A 26,650-nucleotide genomic window follows, 5' to 3' on the forward strand; every position below is an offset into this window, starting at 1 on the left:
AAGAGTAATTCCACAGTAACATTTTTTACAATATAGGGGTAAAATTGTTTTCAATGTTTATTCAATAAATAATTTCAGAAATACAGAATTGCAAATGTGAATGTGTTGAAATTAAAAAATAGGCACTTAAAAAGATCGGTGATAGTCGTAACCTTTTTTTTTCCTTGTCTTTTTTTCTTTACAAAACCCAAAAGCATTCCCTTACCACTGATCTTTAAAACTAAATGACATTATCACCATTTTTTTTTCCAATAAAAAAAATGTTTTGATCGAAGCACCAAAAGACAGTTCGGTGGAATTACTGACATATAGGAAAAAAGTGGGACCCATCTCCAATTCATATCCTACAAATAAAACATTTCAACATAAGCAAATTTAGTTAGCGAATAAGGCAGGTTTGCGTGTATTTGGCATTGCTGTGATGATTTAAGGACCTGAGTTGGCTTTAAATTAAGCAAGTAAAACCTGGAGCCAAACAGAACACTACTGTACACTGACGTCTTTTACTCTAGAAAGGCAAGAAAATATCTTTTCTAGACAAAGATTCATTTCGATTGATTGTTCAGAGGGATTAAGTCATTCAGAAAAACGCATACAAACGCCTTCAATCCTGTTCTGTGAATACATATATGGCTTTAACACAGAAACCAAAACATACTGTACACATTTCATTGCTACCGCTCGGCCAACTGGCGCTACGCTTGAAGAGTTTCAATCCAGAGACATTTAAAAAAAAGAGTCAAAATGATTACAGACACAGTCAGACCTTTGCTCCGACAGATCAATGTTAAAACCTTCTGTGTTTTTTTTTAAAATCAGCTGATAAGGCTGCTGTTATTTGGAGAGGAACTCTTCATTTGTTGCCCATTATCAACATCCAGCTCAACCGTCAACAAGACACTGATGGCTTGATGGTTCTATGTAAAAAAAAAAAAAAAAAAAAAAGGCACAGCTAGGCTCTCCGTTATCTTGCCAGTCCTGTGGCGGAAAAACTACAATTCAGTTCAACACATTCTCTCAAGTTCCGCAGAGGAATATAAACAAAAGAAAACCCCACATTTACACAGACTGTACACGTTTCAGAAGATGCATAGAAAATAAAAACATGTTAGTAAAACAAACTGACATAGTGGCAAAATGCATCGCTATCATTTGGTGACTACAACATCAACAACAACAAACAAACAGTGAGAGCATTATAAAACCCGCCCCTCCCGTCCCATCAGCCCTAATTCTTTTCCATACAGTGTTGTCACGATGAAGGCCGGGCTCCATCACTTGCCCTCGTACTTTGGATTGACGACAGTTGTTACGGCACTTTTGTAGATCGGATTCTCACCCTGAGAAACAGAAAAGAACAAGCGTCAGTACAACAGGTGTGATCTTCAACCGAGTGATAGGGATGACAAATCACAGCGCTTGTTAAACTTTTTGTGACATCACAGTAACACAATTTCAACAGCAGTGACCTCAACATTTGATTAATCTGTAGAGTATAATAGCACATAAGAAAAGCCTGCGGGGAGGTGTGGTCACAACGTCTTTCTCACCGTTTGGCTGGTTGCGACAGTTTGGTCAAACATGTTACATGAACTGGGAACTGACAGTTGCCCTGGTTTTAACAGCTCAAGTCTGACTGCTGCAGTCGACTGTCAAGTGGCACTCTGTCAACTCTAATCCTGAACGACTACAATCTACACATAGCTCACTGACGTGGAGTTTGTTTATACAAGACACATATGGAAGAGTCAGGCAGACGCTGTACATACCGAGCCCGATTTTAGCCCCAAACTGGGTGTCGACTAGTTTTACAATCTGGCTGAATCTCTGCCACATCAGTTGTCGTTTCATGTGCAGTCTGAGGTCACGATGCCACAATCATATATTAAATGAAGAACAATTTGGCTGTTGAATGATTGGGTAGATATCTTTTGGTCGGATGTCGGACGTTTGAGCAGTTCCAGGGTCTGATTTCCCTCTTGGCTTTTCTCTAAAGATTCTTTGTAAACTCTTGTAAACTTATTTCAGTAGCCAGAATGTAGTCTTCACTGAGACTCTGTTGTGATAGGAGTCAGACTGCATATTTCAGGCGACTACATTAACTGAACTGCAAAATGTCAACTATACATTTTTATTTGAAATTAAGAGCAGTTCACTTAAAGGTAGAGAGCTTAAAATTAGCATTCTTTATCTTAGTGTCAGAAAGCAGTTCAGTTCAGTAAGTAGACATTATCAACTAATAATGACAGTATGGTGATTTAATACCCATGTTGTTGTTCACAGTAATTAAATGTAACTATTTTCTTAAAGGTTTTGCTCAAAGTAATATAACTGATCATACAGTTATTCACAAAAAACTCTTAACTTAACTTGAGGAGGAAGGGACATGTAATCCTAAATATAATCTAATAAATTCAAATATGACCAAATTGAAGATACATGGATTTCACTGGAGAGCAAGACATATGACTATGCATGAAATATAATATAATAAGGAGTAGGATCAACATTAGAGAAAAGAAGTTGCAATAAAAACCCACTCGTTTAGTTAGTTGTTAGTTTGTTACCACCAACATGTTGTTCACGTGGAAGCTTTCTCAATAACATCAAGGTAAACACCCAACACATCACACCAACTTCAGTAACAACCACTTGCCACCAGTGGGTAACCATGCTAATTTCATAACATGCAGACACCAAACCTTTCATTTAGGTCGAGGTGTAACTTGACTCTCTGCACAGAGACAAAGTACATGCAAGTGCACACTGCCAACAGGTGATACAAACTTTGACCTAAAGAGCTGCGTCTTTGTTCCCATAGCTGGGATTCTGGAACTGGTTAATAGGACTCTTGTAAATGGGGTTCCCTTGCTAACATGGAGAAGGAAAAGGGGGAGATGAAAAGAGAAGAAAAAGGAATGAAGAGAAGCAGGAAAAAAAGAGGTGTGAAGGACAGACACAAAGTTTGCAGCACAGAGCAGAAGAGGCCAGAAAGTACAGTCACTGATTTAGTAACAATATTGTTGTATTTCTATGCTCACCATTTCTCAACAGATTGTTTCCTCTTTTTCATCTTCAACACGTTATGTACCGGAGAACATTTCTACTCAAGATTCACTTTCTGTTTTAATAGTGGGCTACTTCTTATCTCCAGGAATATGGGATTTGTTACATGTCAGTACGATATCTTTACAATCACTACTTTTAAAAATCTTTTCATATTATTAAAGTTTTTGTTGAACTATACTTGATATAAAAAAACTCGTTTACCATCAAAAAATTAAAATAAAACAAAAAAATGGGAAACCTCTGACACAATAGCTCTCCTTTTCAACTTAAAGTAACTAACGATTTTTCTACTTAAGCTTTACAGTAACATGATTCTGACATTTCCCACAAACGCTGCCTGAGATGAATGCTTGTCTCCTCCCCTCAGCCCATAAACACTGCTGCTGTGACTTCCACACTAGTGGAGTTTTCCATCAGTGGTCACCCAGCAGTCCTCTTCCCTGCTTCGTTGCCTTTTATGGTCGTGCAGTTGTAGCATGTGGACGGTGAGAGGCAGCACTGTCAGCTGAGGGGGAAGGCCGCTCCCTCACTGAACGAAGACTAAACAAAACTGCATTGAGGTAGATTAAGGACAGACTGAGGGCCACAGAGCTGAAGGTGTGGTTCAGATCAGGGATCTTCCACTTTAATCTGGTTTAATTCGCTTTTCTCTTGTTGATGTTTTCCTGCTGATTATTCCACATGTTAACTTCAGAACTGACATCTATAAATGCTCTGATTAATGCATTTTTCGTACAGTTAAAGAGATGGAAAGTCTGAACATTTTTCCAAGCTGATCCTTTTCATCATTGACGATATCCAGAATACTTTTTCCGCCCCAAGTACACATTCTAATCTTAAACCGATATACATCTGAAATAACACCAGCTGGAGGGCTTCAGGTAAACACCATCAGAGCTGTTGAAAAGACTAAAGCCTGCGCCCCAGATAACGTTCCCATGACTTATCACTCCAGGTGTTCCACTGTGACTGACTTACCGTGTCCCACTTGGCGTTCATCTTCTCCTTCTCAAACTTGGCAAACTCTCGGCGGTCGTGGATGATCATAAGCAGCTTCCAGATGAGCAGCAGGGCGAGGCCGATCAGCACGATGCCCGCTACCACGCCTGCCACGATGGGGATGATGTCAGGTCCTGCCGGGCACTCTAAATCACAGAAAACAAATGAAATCCATTAACAAAGTTCATGAAAAAATATCTTAAACAACAAGATAGCCCAGTTTCAAAATATAAAAGGTGTATTTTTGATTAATGATATTTGCTGTCTATTTTTTTCTTTTGGAAATCAGTTAATGAGAAATGCGCAGTCCAGTCATACCCAGTTGTTCCACCACGAAGACCTCCTTGGTCTGGTTCCTGATGGCGTAGGTGTAGTAGAACCAGCAGTCATTTTCATCACGCTGCTTGCAGTGAGTCAGAGGGAAGCTCTGGTCTGTGGGCTGTGGCAGCCCATCGCGGTCCTTCACCTTGAACATTTTGAAGTAGTCGCAGTCCCGCTGACACGTATCCTTCTTCTCACCAGCCCCAAATGCTCGGCATTGCACACAATCTCTGTGAAAAAAAATAGATGGGAGTATGGAGTCTTTCTTCGTTTTGCATTATATTCAGTTGAGTCTCGGCATACATTGGTAGAAGGCAGAACAACGTCTTCTAGTTCTAGCAATGCATGGAAGCTTCAGACTCACTTGTGTTCAACGCAAACGCCTGGGCAGGTGGGACAGATCTCACAGGTTGGACCCTGGAATTTGGCGTCGGTGCATTTGCAGATTCCACATTCACAAGTACCACGGCCGTTACAGATCTGCCCGTTCTTTGCGAGGCAGGTGGAAGTATCCAGGGAGCAATCGCAGGCACTGCCTGTGTAGTTGGCATCACATATGCACTTCCTGCATTCACAGCGCCCATGTCCTGGTAAATCATAGACATTGACAAAGGCAAAGACATTGAAAATTGACCACAGAGTTCACATGAAACTACAGCAAAGTTTGCAAAATATTGTATTTTTACAATCCTCACCTCCACAGAGTTTGTTGTTGGAGCGGTCACAGTTGAAGTTGTCACACTCACAGTACTTCCCACTGTAGATCTCTGCAGGATTCTCCCGCTTCTTGCATTCGCAGGTGCCACAGACGCAGTCACCATTGTTGCTGCAGATATCTGTACCGTTGTCCTTTCGGCAGTTGGCGTCCAAGTCTTCAGTCCGCACTTCGTCTTTGCTGCACTCGCAAAGACGCCCAATACGTCCCTCGTTACACCTGACAGAATACGGGAGGTTAAACTTGTCAGTAGTAATGTGTGTCATCAAAGTTGAACATTATAAGCAGAATAAAATTCAGCACTCCAAAAAAAGTATACTAAATGTTCGGGGTACAAGAACGTAAAGACCAGAACACCGGTCTGAATAATGCATCTATGTGAATCTTACTTGCAGGCTCCACACTCGAAGGTCCCATTGCCTTCATGGCACTTCTCGCTTTCGGGCTCTCCTTCTTTGGCACACTGACAGTCACAGATGAAGTTCAGAACTATTTCCACCTCTTCAGTGAAGCCCAGCGGTCTGATTTTAATGGTCTCATTCTTGCTATGAGATGGACACTTCTGAGAATCAATAGAAATCTTGAAAGACACCTGGAAACCAGAGGAGAAGTTATAAGGTCATTAAAACTATTAAGACGATGCCTTGAAGTGTTATTGTTCCAGTATAAGCTTGTGATGTGTTTCTCATTATTTTTTGTTTTGAAGTGACTTTTTTAGATTTAGCAAGGACACATTTACCAGTGCCATACACAGAAACAGACCGTCCAGGCTATAAAGTAACACTGCTGCCAGTTCACGAGCTCTTGCATTTCTCGTGTTGTGGTGTTGTAGGTTCTTCAACACCTGAGATGTTTTTCAGTTGTATCTTTTTCACACAAATTGCAACAGAAAGGATCGTGTGTACCTCGTCCCCGATGGAGATGTTGGAGCACTTCCTGCCGTTCTCCCCTGTTGCCTCCACACCGTTCTTACAGATGGATTTGTAGGTGATGGAAACTCCCTCGGGCAGCTTGGTGTTTTCCAGAATGACCTCAGATGACAGAGACTTTAAAACAAGAGGGATCACACAGTCACAAAAAGCTCCAGTTTTATGGCGACAGTAGTGCACCAGTGTGTAAAAACAGATGCTAGTGAGAGACTTTACAGTGCCTCGTCTCAATAATAAGCATGTTAGGGAGTGGCATGGTTAATGTAACCTAAATGTGTGCAAAGTATAGTGAATCAAGGGGATAGTATCTTCAATTTATAACTTTGAATTTGTCTTGGCAAAACTATTTTAAGTGCATAACCTGCTGTGGTTGATTTGTTTGAATCTTTATTTACTCGTCATTTAGAGCGATTAGTCGACGCATATATATATATATATATATATATATATATATATATATATATATATATATATATATATATATATATATATATATATATATATATATATATATATATATATATATATTATATATTATATATATTTATATTATTTATTTATTTATATTTATATATACAGGGTTCTCCCCAGACAGTGGAACAGCACCGCTGCGCCGCTATACTGCTAGCTCAGCGCCACTATACTCATTTTCTATGTTAGCTGCTTTATAGCGGGTGTTTGTGGGCTGCCACGGTCTTCTCGTTAAAGAAGCGACCCTCGGCTGACAGTGACGTTCGTCGTCACCCAAAAAATAAACACTGACAGTGTGTTAGTGTCACGACTTCCTGTATCTGGCCCTTCAAATTAAAAGCCCTCCAGCCTTTTATACACAGGCCAGCCGCTACATAGATTTTGACTTAATTTTGACAAGACACAGTTCCAAATGTTTGTTTTTGTTTTTCCTGTGACCAATGAAATTTTGGTCGGCTAACGAGTTTTTGGGTCGACCAGTGCTTGGTCGACTATTTGGGAGCAGCCCTAATATTTTCCCACAGGACTTATACAAAATTGTGTGCAAACATGTCTTACATTGTAAAATAAACCAAGTAAATATGATGAAAAGTAATCAAATTAAAATAAAAAAGTTATTTCTTAATGCAAGGACGGACAGGCATCATGTGAACGACTCACGTTGTAAGCATCAATAATGAGTTTGATGACGTTGCTGGAGTTGGAGGACAATGTGCCAACAGCTGATTTAGGAATAAGATTTTTCAACTCCTGAAAGAGAGACAAAGGTCAATGGTAAGAACAGAGTGAACAACTGGTAAATATTCTTCTTTCATTTGAATTAAATGATAGTAATTAAAAAGTCAACATTTTCATGATAAATTAAATATTAAATTCACCTGGTAAACAGGCTGGAATTCCTCAGTGACGGCAAAGATGGTCTGGATGTTGTTGTCACTCAGTTTCTGAACTAAATGGGCGATGGAGGGGTAGTCCTATTAAAACAATTCAACAACACAGGTAGGAAAAAAAACAAAAACAAATACTTATTAGTGAGAGCACAATTACATTGACGAATAAAGGAAAAACATTTTGTCAATAAGAAATTGAGACAATGAGTAAAAGACAGTCAAGTAGAAAACAGCACACATGCTCAGTCAACTCTCCCTGGATACATAATGCATTTTAAATAAATGATAAACTACGTACATAGTAATGGCTCATGGTGTACATGTTGTTCTCCAGGTGACACTTCCCATCGTTGGGTAGGACGATGCCGCCAAGTTTGCCGTCTCCAGCAAAGTGGAAACCAGCATCAGTGGAAAACACCAGCAGACGAGTCACGTCCCTCCAGCCGATGTGTTCCTGGGAGGAACAGCAGAACCGTCTTGTTATACAATATCAAACACATTTGCAACACACTCTGGCCTTAATAGAGTTAAACAGCATAAGACATGGAAAAGCTCTTCAGCCTCCTCTTACCCCACAGACGGCCACCTGCATGATGGCATCAAAACCCCCCTCTGGAGAGTCCAGGTTTCCTGAGATCTGCTGCTGACTGACCAACCGATTGAACTCGTCTCCCTTGTCCGTCAGCTTCAGGACGTTCTTATAGCTGAAGGGGCTGGTACAGTTCTGGTTCCCTGTGCAGGGGTTGATGAGCCTGGCTGGCGTGGTGCTGATGTACGGCATGACCGTCTTCTCCACAAATGAGCCGAAACCTAAAAGTGGAATGTGTGTTATTCAGGATTGTAAAAATATCTTTAACGATAATAAAAAAAAAAAGGCAGTTTTGTTTCTTATTATTATTATTATCATCATCATTTCATTTGGGGCTGTGTTTTGCTTACCAATCTTGAAATCTGAGGTAATCTTCTGCATTTCCGCCATGAGGTCAGTCCCAAGGTTCTTGACATTTTCCAAATCGTCTTTCATGGAGAAGGAGAGGTCCATAAGGTAATACAGGTCGATGGGGTAGTCCTCAGCACGCTTGAATTTCAGGTCAAAAGTCTGGGGCTCACCTTAAGGACAAAAATAACAATTTTTAGTGGAATTTAACTTACTGTTATTCACACAGACGTTTTGTTGGGATACTTTCAATTAAAATGAATAGATGTTTACCAGTTCTGAGTGTCAGGGTGAGTTTCTGAGGCTGGATCTGGGTGATCTGGCCAGGGTTGAGTTTGTCAGCACTGTCCTTCTTGCGGTTGGTCACAGGCTTGTTCTCATTGATGCTGATGCTTCCACGTGGGTTCTCAATTTTGGTCACAGCACAATTTCTCTTCTTCAGGGATTCCAGATCATCACAGCGAGCCGACTTGGACTCACCCACAGTGAGGAATTTCTGTGAAATAGCACGAGAAGTTTTTGTGAGGATCCAATTGTTGTGCATTCCTAATTAACTTCCTACATAGTGTTTTAGGTATTTTCAAGACAAGACAAAAATGTAGGATCATTTTCTCAGGAGATGTTAATGCAGAAACATCTGGAAGGGTCCTGTAAATGTAAAGGAATTTGTCTGGCTGGGACTAGCATGTTTAAACATGTTGACAAACTAACACGATGAAACGGTACGTGTCAGTACAGTACTGAGGAACATGTTGACATGTTAAGGGACGACAGGACTTCATGTGAAATCCAAATATGTCACTTTGAAAAGCTGACGAACTCAGTAAGAAGAAATTTCGGGGGAAAAGTCAAATAGCATTGTGAATAAAAATGCCTGTACTTTAAAGAAACGTTCATGGTATTAGAAATGGGGTTATCCATAGTCAGTGTATTACCTACAGCAGACAGTGGTGGGCATGAGAGCAGCTCAGAGAAGCGGCAGGAGTACAGATGCTGGATCTCAGCAATGTACTGCTGTGAAACTATTGTGTCTTTATCTACAAGCAACCAGACTCCTTTGACAGAAACAGTAATTTTACCTTGCAGAGCACAGGATTTGCCTCCATTAGTTTGGTTGTGTTATTGTGTGGCTTCAGTGAATCCAAAGTAACCCTTTGTAACAGCAGTGATAGATCAAGAACTCCTGTGGTCATGAGGGAAAATTACTGTTTTTGCTAAAAGGAGTCTGCTGGCTTCAAAGAGAGAATCAATAGATGGCAAGTTTAACCAGAGAAAGTATTGCAAATGTAGTGTACACATTTGATATTGATTTTTTGGGCTAAAATGCGTTTTGTTGAAGCCCCCCGTCTACAGCATTTATCGCTTTAGCTTCCTATACCAGTGTTCCTGCTGCTTCTCCAAACTGGGGTTGTGCTGACTGCCATCTACTGTAATTAATACCCTGACTATGGATGAGTATGTCATATAACCCCACTTCAAAAAAACCCAAACTATCTTTTAACGGTCTCTTCTTTAAACCATTGTTCTTGGGCAGCACTAGATGAGAAGGAACAGATGACTGGGAATCCCGGCTAACAGTATATATTGGATGCACATGATATCCCACAAGGCTTAGTGGTGGAGAACTTGAGACAATGAACACAGTCAAAACAAAAATAGTTCTTTGACCTAATTCTTCCATAACCACATGACCCACAAAGGCCTTTTTCCCTCCCCTGCATCTAGCCGTACACAGCATATAAAATGTGTCTGAAAGTTTGAAAACCACAGAGATGAAAGACGTCTATTGTTCCGAAGATGATTGAGATCATGGGGTGAATAAAAGTAAGAATGTACAAAAGAGTAGGTGAGGAATTATCGAAAGTCAATCTCAATCATACAGGAAAGACTGTACATGATGTTGTCAGCAGTGGGCAGCATACACAACGTTCATAGTTTTCATCCATGCAGTGAGATCAGATTGTAAAAGGTCCATAACTCTGTTTATGGTGTATTTACGAGGTGTTCTTTAGTGTCATTCCTTTAAGATTTTTGGTTCATGTGGAACATCAAATGCCCTTTAAGCATTAAATCATTTGAATGTACTTCAGCGGTGCAGATAAGCGTCGCCTCTTCTGGTGAAAAAGCAAAGCAACCAAACATGACTGGACTTAAACTTGCACTACTGTTGTGATTTCATAAGCTAACGGTTGGATAGAGGTGAGTGAGCTGTCTGATAGAGAAGTACAGGCAAGATTTAACAGGAATGCAGCTCTGTCTTAACAGATGCCCAATGACAAACACACCAAACTCTGACATTTGCTGAACAACAAAAAACATCTCCCAGAGTACGAAATATTTTAATACCACTATTTTGGACAAAAAAACTTAACCGGTAGGGTTGTCAGTTGACATTCCGTTACAGATTGCTGATGGTTTCAAACAAACATTTTTCAAGACCATAATTTGTTAGCGATTAACAAAATAGGTTGAGGCAACCAAAGTTGAGTAACCACAGAAATGGGTGTCATCAAACTGTTTTGCAAGACCCCAAAAATGTCTTCATGCAACCATCAGCCAATGTGACCCCAGGTCCCTCGACATGTTGCACTAGGGCTGGGTATCACCAGGTACCTCGCGATACGATACTATCACGATATTTTGCCCACGATAACGATAATATCACGATACAGCGATTCTGCGATAATCGATATATTGCAAGGAATTTCATCCGCGATACATCACGATATCTGTGTCACTGAAGAAATTCAGAATTTATTGACTGCACTGAATCCATTTCACAGCAATTACAAAACATTGTCAATCAATTTCACATGAATGACAGCCAAGTAAACAAAGAGTATATTGCACAGTGTCTCTTCTTAACACACACACACACTGACTACAACTATCATTAAAATATCTATATGTGTGGGTTTCAGAGCTACTTAAACCATTTTTTTTTTTTTTTATTTGGTTGTATACCTATGTTTGAATAAAGATAAAGCTGTCCTCCGAAGAGGGGTGGTGGTGGGCCAAAAAAAAAAAAAAATAATAATAATCTTTTTTTTTTTTTTTACATTTTTAAATATCGATATTTGGCACCAGTGTATCGATAATGTACCTCAAGACGAAATATCGCGATATATCGTAGTATTGATATTTTGGCACACCCCTATGTTGCAGTGCACCAACAGATTACTAAACCTTGTTTCTAGGTGACTTTTAGTTTTATTGCAGTATAAATGAAACAAATTAAATTAAAATACCTCATCAAAACGTATTGCATACAATTCTATAACATTTGTTTGTGATGCACTTTGTAGCCTCCACACTGTACTGTACTTGCACACATGCTGTAACTGATGAACAAACATTCCATTTTACCCGGCAAGACAAGAAGCAGCAGCACTCAAGTTTACAATTAATGGAGAAGCGGGGGTTTACTTTCTTTGGGCGAAAGGCAAGAGACGGCAAGTCTCTTCAATATCTTAACTCTCAAGTACTACTCTGCATTTGTTTGTACATGTACTTATAGGGTAAGTACAGTTTATGTGCATGTATACATATAGATTTATCTAGTATACACAGTGAACATGGCATGAACTTTAAGAAACAAGTAAAAGTATTTCCTTACTTCATGAAGACCACCTCCTTTTCAGATTAATGAACACAAGTACATAATTTTTTCTTACAAATCAAGGTATCTTTGGATTGTATTAGTGTGTTTTAAATAGAGATAACTGGGACTCCATCCTGGTCTTTGCATACTGTTAAAATGTATTGTTTATATTTATTACAGATTGCATTATTCCATGCATAAGATGATGACTACCAGCTGTGTTTGCACAATTCAACCATTAAGCGATGCAGCCACACAAATCACAGAGCAGACACTGAATGTTCCACACCCACAGATTAACATTTCAAGATCATTTTTCATTCATGACATAAAATTATTTGTTGACAGTTTATGTGATTCAACTCACTTCATCTGCACACCATCCACATGACTCCGCGACCTGGATGCATTCCCCACATGACTGTGCGTTTGCTTTGATGCATATGCTCCCCTCTGTAAGAGACAACAAAACTTATTTTAGCCAAGATGACAAAACAGAATTTCCATTAGTTCACTAACTCAAACCAGCTTCAGTCTTTGGCCACAAGTCACATCCCCTTTCCAGTTCAGAACATTGACTCATGCCGAGAAAAGCTCTAGGCAGCTCCCCAAGAGATGACTTCACCTTGTAAAAAAAGCCTCCCACCACTAGCTAAAAGGACCCACACAGTCATTAAACCATGATTGAGGAATACAAGATTTGTTGGGCAGAGTAGATAAAAGCATGCTGAAGAGCACTGTGCTTAACAAACTGACGTCTAGAACAAGAGAGCATGGAACGACCGATATCAGTGCAGATTACAAGTACAATTTACAGAATGTTTGCTTGTTTGTTTTAAAAAAGGTACTTGTATCTTACTTGAGTATTTCAATTTTCTTTTACTTTATTTTCAGTCCAATACTGTACTTTTTCTTCCACTACATTCATTTTAGAGCTTTAGGTGCTACTTCTATCACAGATTTAGATCACAAATACAAATTATTAAATCAACTATTATGAAGAATTATTATAGATTAAACTACCCAGGAGAATGCAACAGTCTGCAAATGCATTTCTCTTGGCCCATCTATGGCCTTTCAACACTTAAGTAGCCTCGAGACATGTAAGCAACCAGCTAGTGTTCCATTCTGGACAATCTGATTGATTGAGTGGTGAATACAGACTGCATCCACTGAGAGTACCTAATTTAAAATTAATTAGTTTTAACTCAATGTCACAAAAACAAACAAACAAACAACCCAATATTCGGATAATCAATCGGTCAGTCCCTAACAGAGAGGGCAACATTCGGCCCAATGCGAGCATGATAACCGAGAAGTTAAACCATGATAATCAACATACACCTCAAGTACGATTGCTAAGGTACATTGCACTGGAGGGTGTGTTAACAGAGTATTAAAAACATGCTACGCTTTAGGCTAGCTAATATTTAATGGTTAAGAAAATTAGAGCAAACTTTAACTATATGTATGACACTTGTTCTTACCTTGCTGTGCCCAGCTGCCACCAAGGACGACTGATAACGTTGCTATTAAAAGTAACCGCAGATCCATCTGTAACAAGACAAATAAAAAAAACCTCAGTGTTGGAAGCTGAAACCAGGAGACACATCAGCATGAAAAAATACAACAACATTTAATGCTTGACACATTTTTCCAAAGTCAGTCAGACTCATTCCTTCTACGTGCACCACGTGAAAAAAAGTTTATTTTTGCTGTCAACTGATCAAATATTTACATTTCTCTATGTGACACAGCTGCACAGGGAACACTTCAAGTCTGCCTACATGCAAGTTAGTAAACACTTAGGGAAACTATTCAACTATCAAGTGCACCATTAACATAGATATTCCCCCTTGAAAAAGTTCTCATGGCCTCGACACTCTTAAAACAGTAGTGTTCATTTTAATGAGACCCCCAGAATGAAAACATTTAGGTAAAAAACACCTCTATAGTGTTGTCTTCCCATCACCCATCATGCCGTGTGTGTTAAGGCTCCATTCTCCCGCTGAGGTGAAATACGTCAGTTACCGTTAGGCAACAGAGAGGAGGAGCGATTTTCATTTAGCCAATTCCATATATGGAGGAATGATTTGCCCCCACTCAGCTGGCTTCAGCTGTTACTTGCTTTCTGACTGCGGTTTGGAAAGTTTCATGCTGTGATAGGCCTACATACAGGTAGGTGGTTGTCTTGACAGGGCATGTCAGATAAGAATCGACCCGGGAGACAGAGGAAGACAGACAAGCTTCAGAAGAAGCAATAAAACCTTGCGTAAATGGGAGAAAAGTCACATTTACACTGGAATTGTTTGGTCTTGTCCAAAGTGACTCATAATGAGTCCAACAGCAGACGTGTAACGACTGTAACAGAGCAGCAGCGGAGGCTTTAATGCCGAGATGACCGACATTTCAAGCTGCCACAGAATGCAAACTGAGGAGGAATAACTGTGGTTTAATAAGCAGTCCAATGATGCCTCTCCACCACAATCACTGAGCAAAGCTGCTAAACATTAACCAACCAAAAACAGGACCAAAGAAAGATTGAAATCTTCACAGTGGCTTATGTTTGTTAGTTTGTCAGCAACTTGGAAGATGACCCTTTTTGTGCAGAACAAGAGTCTAGTTAAGATCACAACTCTGTTGCAGACAACAGAGAGAAGACATTGCAAATTCATGTATGTGTGTGTGTGTGTGTTGCCATATTTGGTGAAGCTGCCTCATCCTGAATGTCTGCCATTCCCCATAACTCCGGTGACACAATTCCTTGACTGTCCGCCCAATCCTCAAACTTAGAAAGTCTGTGTATTTACCCCAGTTAAATATACATAGGGAATCAGGCAGTGTCTCTAAGTCAACAGCTGTGTCCCAAAATAGCCAATTTCGAAAAATTCTACAAGTGGCAATAGATAAAAGTGCCATTTATATATTTCCACTAAACAAGAAAGGATATTTTAACACTCAACTATGAGAGAAGTAGAGTAAAACTGGTGGCTGTACGTCATCCAGTAGATGCTCTCTGAAAAGCTGTAATACGTATATTGCAGTGCTGTGGGTCAGAGGGTACAGGCTTCTACAACAACAACAAAAAAGCCACATCCTGTGAAAAGAGGCCTAATGGCCAACTTAAACGCGAGTTCCCATAAGTGCTTTAGTGATAGTTATCATACTTTTGTGGGAAACAGAGTCAGCAAAGCATGTTAGATAAAAAAAAAAAAATACCACACTGAAACATTTGGAGAACAGTGGGGGATTTATGAAGTTTGACATGTGACAGAAACAGACTATAATGTTTACTTGAATGTTTAGAATGCCTTTTAACAGCTGAACACGGGGCAACATGTGGGAATTATTTTCTGTTGACTTTCTTCTGTAGATCAGTAAGAATGATCCCTTTTACACATACTTGCTAACTGAACCCTGACACAAAGAAGGACTTGTGGCAAGACGGATAAAATCTTCAACACGCAACATACCCGGCAAGATGCTTCATAAAATTAAAGCAAGCTACACCATTAGGGATCCTCCCCGACATTCCTGAAGACCAGCTTTGTTTACCGCACAGGGGGTTGGCCAGCACGGGGCTGCAAATTGCAGAGAGCTGACAGATTGGGAGGCATTCGGAGTCTCTAAGGCCTATGTGCCACAAAATGGCATCAGGGTGGCATGGGAACCTCCAGAGCATGATAACTTTGAGAAACAGGCTTGCTTAATAAACTATTTCAGACACCTCCCCAAAAGAAAATCGTTCCTTTAACCAATCTACTTTTCTTTATTTACTTCTTCATTGTTACCTCAGCTTTTGGGGAAAATAATAAAAGATATTCATGAAGAATCTCATTTTCTTGTCAGTTCCAAAGCATTGAGGAGAGCTGACAACACCTCAAAAGTAATAGCTGAATTATTATGTCCGCTGAGGGGGGAGACTTCAATGGTTCACTGGAAATGGCGGGACATAAAAGTCTGTGCTGCTTCCACCCAGTGAACGTCACAGCTGATAAGGGCTGATAGCAACGTCCGGCAGACTCAGACTGATGGCCTCGTCTGTGAACAAGACTGTGAAACATGATAAAAGAAAACCAACTAGTGTGTAGTGAATTCTGCAGAGAGAAGGGGTCAAACAAGTGTCTCGGTCAGTTTCCAGTCAGTTAACAAGTATACATACTGGTCAACAAACAGTGTAGCCACTCTAATCAATAACCCTTTTTACACACTGGACAGGGAATTCATGAATGAACTCCTCTAGCAAAAGTCGCATGAGAAAATGGAGATAAATGTCAATCAGTGTTTCCCAAAGCCCAAGATGTCTTCAGATGTTTTGCTTTGTCTAAAATCCAAAAGATTTTCAGTTTACCACCACAGATGGGCAAAGTAACCTTAAAAAGATTCAACGTATTAAATCATCATCAAAATAGTTGGCTTTTAATTTAATAGTTGACAACTAATCGTAGATTAAACAAATTGTTGCAGCTCTACACTCAACCTTTTACCGTCTCTACAAGGACACTACATATTACCTATGCGACATCATTTACCTGACCACTTTAACAGCACCTAACAGCTATATCTCATTAATGTCGTGTTTTTAATCCAAACTATAAAAAGGCACAGAGTTGAAGCTGCAGACCTTTATCTGTCCCACGAATCAGTTGATGAAATCAGTGGCAACATGTCATTTTCGTGCTAGCAGTCAGTGTGAACACTGATAGATGCCAGATACTCTGAATCAATTTGGTAAACAGTATCTCAAGTCTAAGCTGATGACTACTGTGCTAAATGATAAACATAAAACACAACTGACTTACTTTTCTTTTACAAAGTCTGAGTCTAGTCATACTCCTGTTTTAACCCCCCCTCTCTCTCCATCATCAAGCAGAAACTATGGCCTATGAGTTGTCGCGATGACAAACCTGAGAGCCTAATATTTAGAGTAACGGGAGCACACTGGTCGAATCATGACTTTGTATGGTCAGGCTGGAGAAGGCGACGACGATGCATGCTTTGTGTTCGGGATGCTCAATGTTAGTGTCATTTCATTTTTCATTTATCATTCTATGCCTGTTTGTAATGACCAGAGCCGCTCAGCTCTCTCCAATACAACTTGCTAAGGAAGAGCATACATACTCAGGAAGACATCTTACTAACTGAACATGGGATTCAATCTTGTTTAGGATTCTCTTCTTTCAACTTTGTAAATATGAAAATAAAACAATGTGATGAAATTAGACAACCTACCAAAACTGCACACTAGACAACATCTGCTGGGTCCAGCAGTGGCTTTTCTGACCTCTCACTCGCTGCCCACATTCTCCGATAAGGTTATGGTTGCTGTTTGCCCAGGCAGAAAAAACAACAATGCCGACCAGACATTTGCAGGCTGGACTGACAAGTGTGCATGAGATTGACAAAGCTGCACAGGTTGTTTTAAGTCTTCAACTTGAAAAATTGCTCAAAGAAACTGCTTCTACAGCTTCTGCGATGAGTGAAGTTGAACTCTTTATTAACTTCAAAGTCCTGCATGGTGGGGTTGTATGAATCTGGCTTAATACAATGTAGTGTGCTCTGTCCTAAAAGGGGCCACCCTTGCCCTAGAACCTGTATTGTATTTTCATATGTCTGCCCTTTGCTCACTTCTATCATGCACTTACATAAAAGTAAATCCAACTGAATCAAAACACGCCCAAATCAAACCAGCCACAACAGCACAGATGAAGTTAATTCATTGTCTTCACCTTTTGTACTTCATCTTTATGCTTTTCTATTGAGTAGTCTGAATATAAACACTACCTGCTTGCTGACAACCAATACAATAAGCCCTGTCTTCAACACAAGCTGTGTTGAAAAAGACCCAGACAAATGTTTTATCAAGAATTTCTTCCAACAGCTGCTGGGAAGAGCAGACTGAAACTCAATCCTCCACAACGCTCCTAGTTATGGTCCACTGGCTGCCATCAGTCTCAGATAGGTCAGAGGCGTTCTGATTCAATATACTGTCTTAAAGTGCGCCTCGGGGACCAGAGCCACTCTGTCGGGCGTAAATTCAACGGAGAGCATTCCTCTGCTCACACATGAAGAAGCTGTGACTACGATGTTCTAATGTTTGATTCACAAGATACTTTACATCAGTGTGATAAAGCACATTTCTTTCTGGAATATTCAAGGATTCGATTCTCTGGATTAGCCAGAAACAGAAATCCCCATTTTGTTATTTTGTTCACAAATAGGTGCTAACTAACCAGTCACCAAATACACGTGATTTTTCACCAAAAGATCAATGTGTTATTCCTTTTAATCTAATACAAATGTTAAAACACGACCCATCTAATAATGTTAAGGAAATCCATCCTCCACACAAGTTCCGTGGAAATCTGTTCTGCAGTTCTTGGTCATCCTGCCGACCAACCAACGAAAAAACAGAAAATGGACAAGGGTGAAAATATAACCACCTGTAGATAAACATATAAATCTCCATGTAAACTTGGTAAAAAAACTCTCCCCAAGTCAAACTCCAGGCTGAAGTTGATAATCACATGCTTCACTCAGTGGAGTCTGCATCAATAACTGTGGTCAGACGGAGTTATATATTGGTCAGCGGTCAGCACTTCTTCTAACCGCTTTCCTGGGGGAAATCCTAGCATTGTGTTTTCCTGAGAGATGTTTCTTATTATTTGTCCACCCCATATCAGTGAGGCTAAAGAGATTTGATCTGGTCTAGGGTCAGCTTCAGTCACACCTAAAAACAGGAGTTGAACATGACGGCTTTGACCAGACTGTGCGGACATGTGTCACCACTGCTTCTTTGTTTACCCTCTTCCTCTGTTCATTGACGGTGGTGTACTAACTTAATGACTGTCATTAACTCAGGAAACTCACTATTTACAGTCTGGGGCAGGAGACTTCCTCTTGATGGAGCCACTCACTGAAACTCTGAAAAACTAAGCCTACAGACACAGAATTGTCTTCAGCTGAAAGCAATCAGGAAAAAAGTGTCAGTGTAACTGTGGTCTTTAAGCTTATATGTGGTGTTCACTTATGTGAAAGTGTTGTATGATCTGACTGAAGAAGGTGTTTATAAACTCTACAGATTACCTGCCTTCCTGAACCCTCTGTGACTTGTTGCAGCAGCTCATGTGGCTTTAAACAGACAAGCCTGGTGTTTATCTGAAGGTGGGGCAAGTCACATCTGTGAATGTTTAGTAATCTTTAACAAAGTCCATGTTTAGACTGTGGATGACCACACTTCAACAAACAGGCCTCATAATGCTCCTTCATATGACTGTGTTTATGGTATATGGTACGTAATGTTTGAATTTAGGTTTCTTGCCAAAAATGTATGACAACAGAACGGAACAGAAAATATGACATTTCTGCTCCTTCCCTCATGTCCACTTCTGACAAATTTGTCTCATAACGAGAGCAACTACAGCAAGTGTTTCCTGCTGAGTATGTTTTAGCTGATGTATAGCTTCCTCTGCTGAACACTGGCAGACAGAAGTGAGAGAAGTGTCAAAACAAATGGGATTTTTTCCCCCCCCAAGTTGTCCGTAAACAAGCAAGTTACATTAGCCAGCAGTACCAACACAGAACAGCTACTGCTCATTGTTCCTCTTTGTGCATGCATCAGACTGCAAAAGCTACCACAACTGGTTTCCCCAATGGTTCCTTGTTTCATGATTTAGAGGTTAACCACACTGTGCATCTCTAACCCTAATGTTAAGCTCACTTCTTTCTCATGAACAGATAGGTGATTAGTGACACAACGCCTACAGAACAAATGTTAACTTGCATGTTGTTGCTTAAATACTGTGTATCATTTCAACACTATCCCACACAAGCCCACAACTTGATTCAAACTGTATCCACTACTCATACTGACACTATACAGTATTTCCAATACTGCAGCTTTGTCGATGTTACTTCTACATAATTTCTGTATTTTACATTTTTATCTCACACAGATTTCCTTAAATGCAGCCAAGTGATACAATGTCTAGTATAAGGAAACACAAGAGTCAGTCGAGAAAGACGCCTTGTTATTATATTGCTGTTCATCTTACATGACTGCTGCAACAGAAATATGCAGAGATTTAAACCAGGGTTGCAACTAAAAATGACTTTTTTTATCAGCAATTAGTTGCTTAGTCTACAAAACGTCAAGGAATTGTGATAAGGTCTTCAGACATATATAATTGTTATGTTCACATGAGACAAAGAATAAGCAAATCCTCTGAAATTAAAACGTTACATCTGGCATTTAAACTGGGAGAATGGCCTAAATGATAAACTGAACAATTAGGCCTAGGCTAATCACTTACTGAAATAGTACTTTCTGTCAATCTACAAATCAGTTAATCAACTGACTGTTTCTAAATCTATCCACTTTTCTACTAACCACACCAAAACAACATAAGACCATGTGTAGATTTGGTACACAAATAAATCTGCAGCATCTAATGGACATGATCATATATAATGATCATTCATTGATCCCGGCAACCAAAAATATAACAGATTAAAGGGCTGCTTTATGGCAGAATGTGCCATAATCACTTTATGATACTGTTTCAACTGGCATTTTATCAACATCTCTGAGAAATGTTTCAAAAAATGTGATTTGGGGAAATCACGCAGCTTCACATCTGGCCTCAAAATTGTTTATACATTCCTCATTAAGCAGAAGAAGAAGAGGAAGAAAACTTCATGTGTCAAATAATACAGTTTAGTGTAATCAAATCAGGAATGCTGCACTGAAAGACCAAAATCTTCTATGAGACTCCTGCATAGTGAAAGGTGGTGTCCAACACAAGTCAGCATTGTTCACGCTGGGTGGGTCATCTGGTAGTCCACAAAATGAGCTGGGTACCCATCCCCCCCTGCTCTGTTTGCCACTCGGTCAGCCAGCCGGCCCACACCTGCTGCTGAAAGTCACAGTCCACTTTCAGTCCATTGGGTCCCCAAACAACACAACATGAGTCTGCATCCATTTCCTTAATTAAAACCACACCCAGACACCACTTTTCTGTCCAACAGGCTGTTGAAGGATCAGGAAGAACACCCTGCTTCTAACTGCAGACATGGCATGTTTGAAGGAAACCCAGCCTACGTACAAAAATACCCCCTTTTTTAGCAAACAGCTGATACTGAACTTAAAAGTGCTGTCAAACTAGAGGAGTGTTAACAGGTGAGGTCTGTGTCTTTATCTACTTCTTTGTGACAAAGACAAAGCAATCGAACAGGAATGTGGTCGATCTGATGTTCACATTTTGACCAGCAGACATCCAGCTGACTGTAAACATGGTTTGAAGGATAAGTTGACATTTTTACTGTCCTTTCCAAGAGTAATGAATGTTGGGCCAGCATATTAGGTTAAAGAATTGTCATTTACTTTTAATACTTGCACTTCTTTAAAACAGTTTAAGGGAGGCAGAGGGATGCAAAATACAGTTTGCGTTAAGGTCTATCAGTTAAAATAATCTTGATAAAATCCTTTTACATGATTAATCAACTGTGGATTAATCGTTATGAACCAAGAATCCAACGTCACAAGCATGCCAAAAAAACCTAGCCAAACCCAAACAAGTACAGCGATAGGCTAACTAAGAGCAAAAGTGATCTGTGTGACATGCATTAATATGTTTCACATATGTTTTAACATTTAAAAGCCACGTGGAAATCTCCACATCAAATTCCCCTACATGTTTTGCACCAATTCTGTAAAGAGTTAAAAGTTGTTGAAAGAGCTGGAAAAGGCGTCTGAGGTTTGTCTGTCATACGGAGGAGATCCTGATCTCTCTGCTCTCCCCAGAGAGATGAGATAACGCATTCCTTCTGAACTGGCTCCATACTATGTCGTGGAAAAACTATGTAACTGAAATATGGGGTGCTTTTTCCACTTCTTCCAGACGTGAACCCAGTGATCACTCAGTTTCAAGACAATTTTGGCCCTTGCTGAAATCCCTACAGTGGAGATGTAAGCCAATACCTGGGCTTTTCTTTTCTAAAAAGCTCTGCGTTTTAAAATTTACTGAGGTTGGATTTCATTTCCATCACCTTATAAAGTTATTTACAAAAGGCCAAATAAAGAAGTTATCTTGTCCACCTTGGGAACTAAAGGCCATCATTTTTTTTTATCTTTTGCTCTGTAAGAGATGGGGCAACTTAAATGATTAATCCATTAGTTTGTCAACTATTAATCGACAACTATTTTGGCAATAATTACTCAGTCTGAGTTTGACAGCATGCTGAATATCTTTGGGTTTTGGAAAAAACAAGACATGAGTGTGTCAGCTAGGGCTTGGAGGCACTTAACAACATTTATTCACCATTTACAACATTTTAGAGACCTAACAACTCATTGATTAATTGAGAAAAACAACAACACATTAACTAACAATGAAAATACAATTAGTTGCAGCCCCACTGATGTTCAACAGAGAAAAGCAGCATGTCCACACATATTAAGAGGCTGAAAGTATCACTTAGATTATCCAGAAACAAAAGTTTTATCACTCAAGGAATATCTTAATTGAAAAACTGTTTTAGTGATAGTTACTTCCCCCTTTTATGTAGGTTTTCTTGTAATCTGGTGTTAGATAGTCGAGTATTGACCAAAGTTACATGACCTGATCCTTCATTCACATTTTTGTGAGAGGGTTGTGCTATTTAGGTAACTTCCACCATACCACCTACCATCTGGTTCTTTACTTATAAGAATGACCTAAAATCTACCCGTCAACCTCCTTGTAATCGGCCGCATTTCTTCGGGTGGTTTGCAAGGACATCCAACGTTTTACCACAGAGGGATGGAGCCATGTGAGCATAATGTTTAAACCTTGATCATATATCATCAAACATACCCCCCTTTTTAATGCTTCGCCTGGCCTTCACAGGAAGGCCTGTCACCCATGAGTCATATCTGACAAGTAGGGGTAAAGGGCTTGTTGTTGAGTAATGCCGAATGACCCTTCCAACTGCCCCGGACACTCCTAGCTGCTATCTGAGCGTGGCTCACCGTGTTTAAATATCACAACAATGTAACTAAGGGAAGTGACTCAGTGATCCACAGGGAGTCAACAGACACGTCACTCCTCATGTCTACAATTACCAGGCCTGGTGTATATTATAAGAATCCATGTGATCCGTACACGTCGTCAGAGATCAAAGACATATGTCTTTTAGCACCTCGATACGCTGTCGTTGCTATGTCATTAAGATGCTGCCTATAAGACAACGCAAGCTAGTAATTTACCCAAGGCATTTTTTTTCCAATCTCGCTAAATGAGGCCTTGAGGCAAGAACTTGGTGAGCAGAGATTATCAGTCTAACAAATCAAGTTTCTCGTTGATATACAAGGGAGAGAGAAAAAACACCCCCTTGGGCTACAATTCCTTTACAGGAAGTGAGTGAGGGAGCCAAGACCAATCCTGCCCGGCTTACATACTGCACAGTCAACAGTCCTGAATCTGAGCTGTGGGCATGGCTGAACAAGAGACTCTTGATTCTGGTTAACCAATATGGCCTTCTCTAAGACGCCTTGGTCTTACTGTATCCTCAACCACAGGTTTGTACAGTTCATAATGCCGTTGACCAGACTGGAGTCCAGCTGTGGTTTGTTTCAGGACTTTGACTTACAAGGGAAAGTTGTTTGACTTTCTTCATTATGTTCAAACTTTGGGCGGAGATGCCGATCTTGTATACGTACAAAAACAAAATGTAAAAGACATCGGCAAAGGTTTTTTTTTTTGACAAATGGACCCAAGTGCTTCAACGGCATTCTTCAAGAATACCAGGTGGTATTTTCACTTTCCAGTAAAGAACAAAAAAAATCCTGATTAAGGATTTTAAAAGGCATCAGTCAGTATTCCTGACCATCAAGCGTGTGTGCTCTTTTTCTCGTGATAAGTGTTACATTTCAATCTTTCTTTCACATTTAAAAGCCGTTATTTCTATGAGGGAGGGAACCAAAGTTATATTTTTTGAAGGTGAGTTGGAAAAAATGTCAGCACAAAACAAAAAGAAGTTAGATGAGTAGATGTTAAAGATAAATCACAATAGTCTTGTGCAGGAAATGGCTGCTATGTCAAACGTATCCTCTGGTGACTTTAATTAATAAAGCATAACCCCACTATAGGTCCATTATAGCAACATGACAACAATGCTAAACTGATCCGACACAATACTTTAAGGCAGAAAAGACACAAAAAAAAATCAAAAAACACACGTTTTATTTGCTTTAAACACCAAGTAAGATCTGCTAAAGCCTCTTTGGCAGTTTTGATTTTCGGTTAAAAGCTGCCAAGATTTGACAAACAGTGTTTTAACAGTTATCCAGTAGGTTACAGATAAATCATAAATTATCCTCACACACTTTCACCACCCATACTGCCCTGCTCGGTCATACAAAGCGGCTCAATGGCCTACTTTCTGTACAAAGCCCCACGTTAAGATTAATTGAGGAGGCAGACTTGAGGTGTAGGTTGAAATACGACAACATTTGACGTGTCAAGACACAAATAAAGAGAAGAAAAAACATACAGTGTTGCCGTTTAGGAAATAAGCTAACATCAGTGTCTTTCGATCGCTAGCATAGCATAGTTATCGTTATCCACACCCAAAGTTTGCCCCTGAAGACAAGCATTCCTCGCTTCTCCCCTTTTGTCTTTTTAGTGTTTCCAGTCGCCCTAAACACGGCAGACTTGGTCAAATGAAACAAATGTGGGTTAACATAACAACACGTACCTTGTCTTGATGTTATTCTGGCGTTTCGGTCGGTTTAAAGAAACATCTGCCCCAGAAAGGTCTCCTCTTTTAACGGTTACCGAGGCGAAGACTAGCTAAAACTGTTATAAGGGTCCGCTTTGTTTTAGCTAATAAACCGCACCGCTCCGACGTGCCCTGTACGTAACGTTTCCTCGTACGGGTACCGTTGTTCACTTTTCTTGTTATATATGATATGTTAAGTAAAAATATATAAAAGGCGAGGACTCCCCAGCTCGCCCGGACACGTTACAGCCGCTACTGGGTCGTTTTTTTAATGCCCCAGCTCAACAGACCCCTTTTCTTATTTAGACGCCGCCCACACAGGAAGAGCCGCGGTGAAGGAGCTAACGCACCGCGGAGGTTTATCGGGGGTGAACCCTTCGTCACCTCGGATGTGGTGAACGGTCCCTGCTCGCACACACACATACACAGGTGTAACAGGTAATCAACAAGCTACTAACATGAGCAAAACATAGGGAAAAAACTCGGGCAATTAAATAAAATTAGGTTAAAATTAACTTTTTTTTTAAAGGAACAGTTCACCCAAAAATGAAAATTCAGTCATTATTTACTTTCCCTTCATGTTGATGGGAAGTCCAGGTGAAGTTTCGCAGCCCACAAAACATCCAAGTTGATGGGGACTCGTTTCAAAACCCCTCAAAAACCTCCGCGAAATGGCTCTGAACATCTCATCTAGGTTAATGCAACAAACTTGGATAAAAAGATGTCATTCACACCCTCAAGTTTGTGCACCAAGCACATCAGACCGGGTGCATACTCACAATTTTTAGCTCAACAGCGACTGTGAGGATTTCTGCATGAATAAGAGTGTAAATACTGGACTTGGATCCATTATATGTTTTCGTTTCCAGGTGAATTTCCCGATTTAAAACAAGTCCCCAGTTACTTGGTGGTTTAGAAGAACTGTTTTGGCGTGAAGCTCCAGAAATGTTTTGTCATCTACGAAACCTTTCATCTGGCTTTCAATCAGAATTAATTCGGAGTTGAAAATGACGAAATTTTTATATTTTTTAGGAATGTTTCCTCTAAGGTACCTGTAACTACCTGCAACATCAAACTGCTGCTGACATGTTAAAGCATCGATTACAGTACAAACACAATATAAACATCGACACACACCATAATGTCAACATCCCAAGTGCTTTTATTTTAATATTTTGTGTAGATTCTGCTGATAATGACTGACAAAAGCAGAACGTGTAAAGTAGAGGTAAAGTATCTGAATGTTTTTCTCTGAACAGTGTTTTCAGGAGCTATTCTGGGTGAAAAGCCACAAGTTCATCTGCTGCGTTGTCAGCCGCTCTGCAGAGAAGTAACCCATCACCTCCGCTTCCTGTGCAACCTCAGAGAGCCGTCTCTGATACAACAGTCACTTTGTCCATCTGACCTTTTTCTTGTGCAGAGCAGTTTAAAAAATAGTTGCCAGTCACCTGCTTGCATTAAGACAAAAAACTCCAATTAAACGTTATATCAAAATAAATCTAACAAGGACAGATGGATAAGCCAAGATGTGCTGTAATGAAGTGTTCCCTTGATGCAGTTGGGTTGAAAATCGAAAGGAGAAGCGTAAAGCGACTCTGAAAGTAACCATTTAATAGCATTGACGCGTAACATCAACAGTGATACGTTTAGTTGTCTCCCAAAACAAAACACTTCCCTCTTCCAGCGAAGCAGCAAAGGAACTATAAACTGATGTCTACATAACCCCCCTCCCACATTTAGCTCCTATAATTACTGTGAGCTGTGTGATGGATATGCAGCAGCTGATGAAGATGCTGCCAGCCGGCCTCAGACACGTGAAGTCACCGCGTCCGTTGCATACCTGAACATCACTGCACAGGCATCCCGTCACATACCTGAGGTAATCCGCTGAGTGATCAGTTTCTGTGACACAGACAGGTGGCTGTGAACCGCTTTGCAACTGTTGTCTTCAACTTCCCC

General features: G+C 40.1%; 1 protein-coding gene across 2 annotated transcripts; it reads right to left on the bottom strand.

The window, feature by feature from the left end:
- Positions 1–33: 33 nt before the first annotated feature.
- Positions 34–24,975, bottom strand: LOC115572800 (integrin beta-1-like). Of its 2 annotated transcripts, XM_030403250.1 has the most exons (17): positions 24,668–24,975; positions 13,420–13,486; positions 12,300–12,385; positions 8,605–8,827; positions 8,334–8,504; positions 7,966–8,204; positions 7,693–7,848; positions 7,383–7,478; positions 7,165–7,254; positions 6,010–6,150; positions 5,494–5,696; positions 5,085–5,323; positions 4,754–4,976; positions 4,387–4,619; positions 4,048–4,214; positions 2,794–2,871; positions 1,218–1,340 (listed from the first exon to the last, which is right to left on the bottom strand). In XM_030403250.1, exons 2-16 carry the CDS (start codon positions 13,484–13,486, stop codon positions 2,794–2,796), a joined length of 2,412 nt encoding a protein of 803 aa, XP_030259110.1. In that variant the 5' UTR covers positions 24,668–24,975; the 3' UTR covers positions 1,218–1,340. The 2 variants fall into 2 exon arrangements, with proteins under 2 accessions (XP_030259111.1, XP_030259110.1); XM_030403251.1 differs by lacking the exon at positions 2,794–2,871 and having other exon boundaries at positions 34–1,340; positions 24,668–24,972.
- Between the last annotated feature and the right edge of the window lie 1,675 nt (positions 24,976–26,650).

Source organism: Sparus aurata, chromosome 21 (genome assembly GCF_900880675.1).
Source record: "Sparus aurata chromosome 21, fSpaAur1.1, whole genome shotgun sequence".
Classification (NCBI taxonomy): Eukaryota; Metazoa; Chordata; class Actinopteri; order Spariformes; family Sparidae; genus Sparus; species Sparus aurata.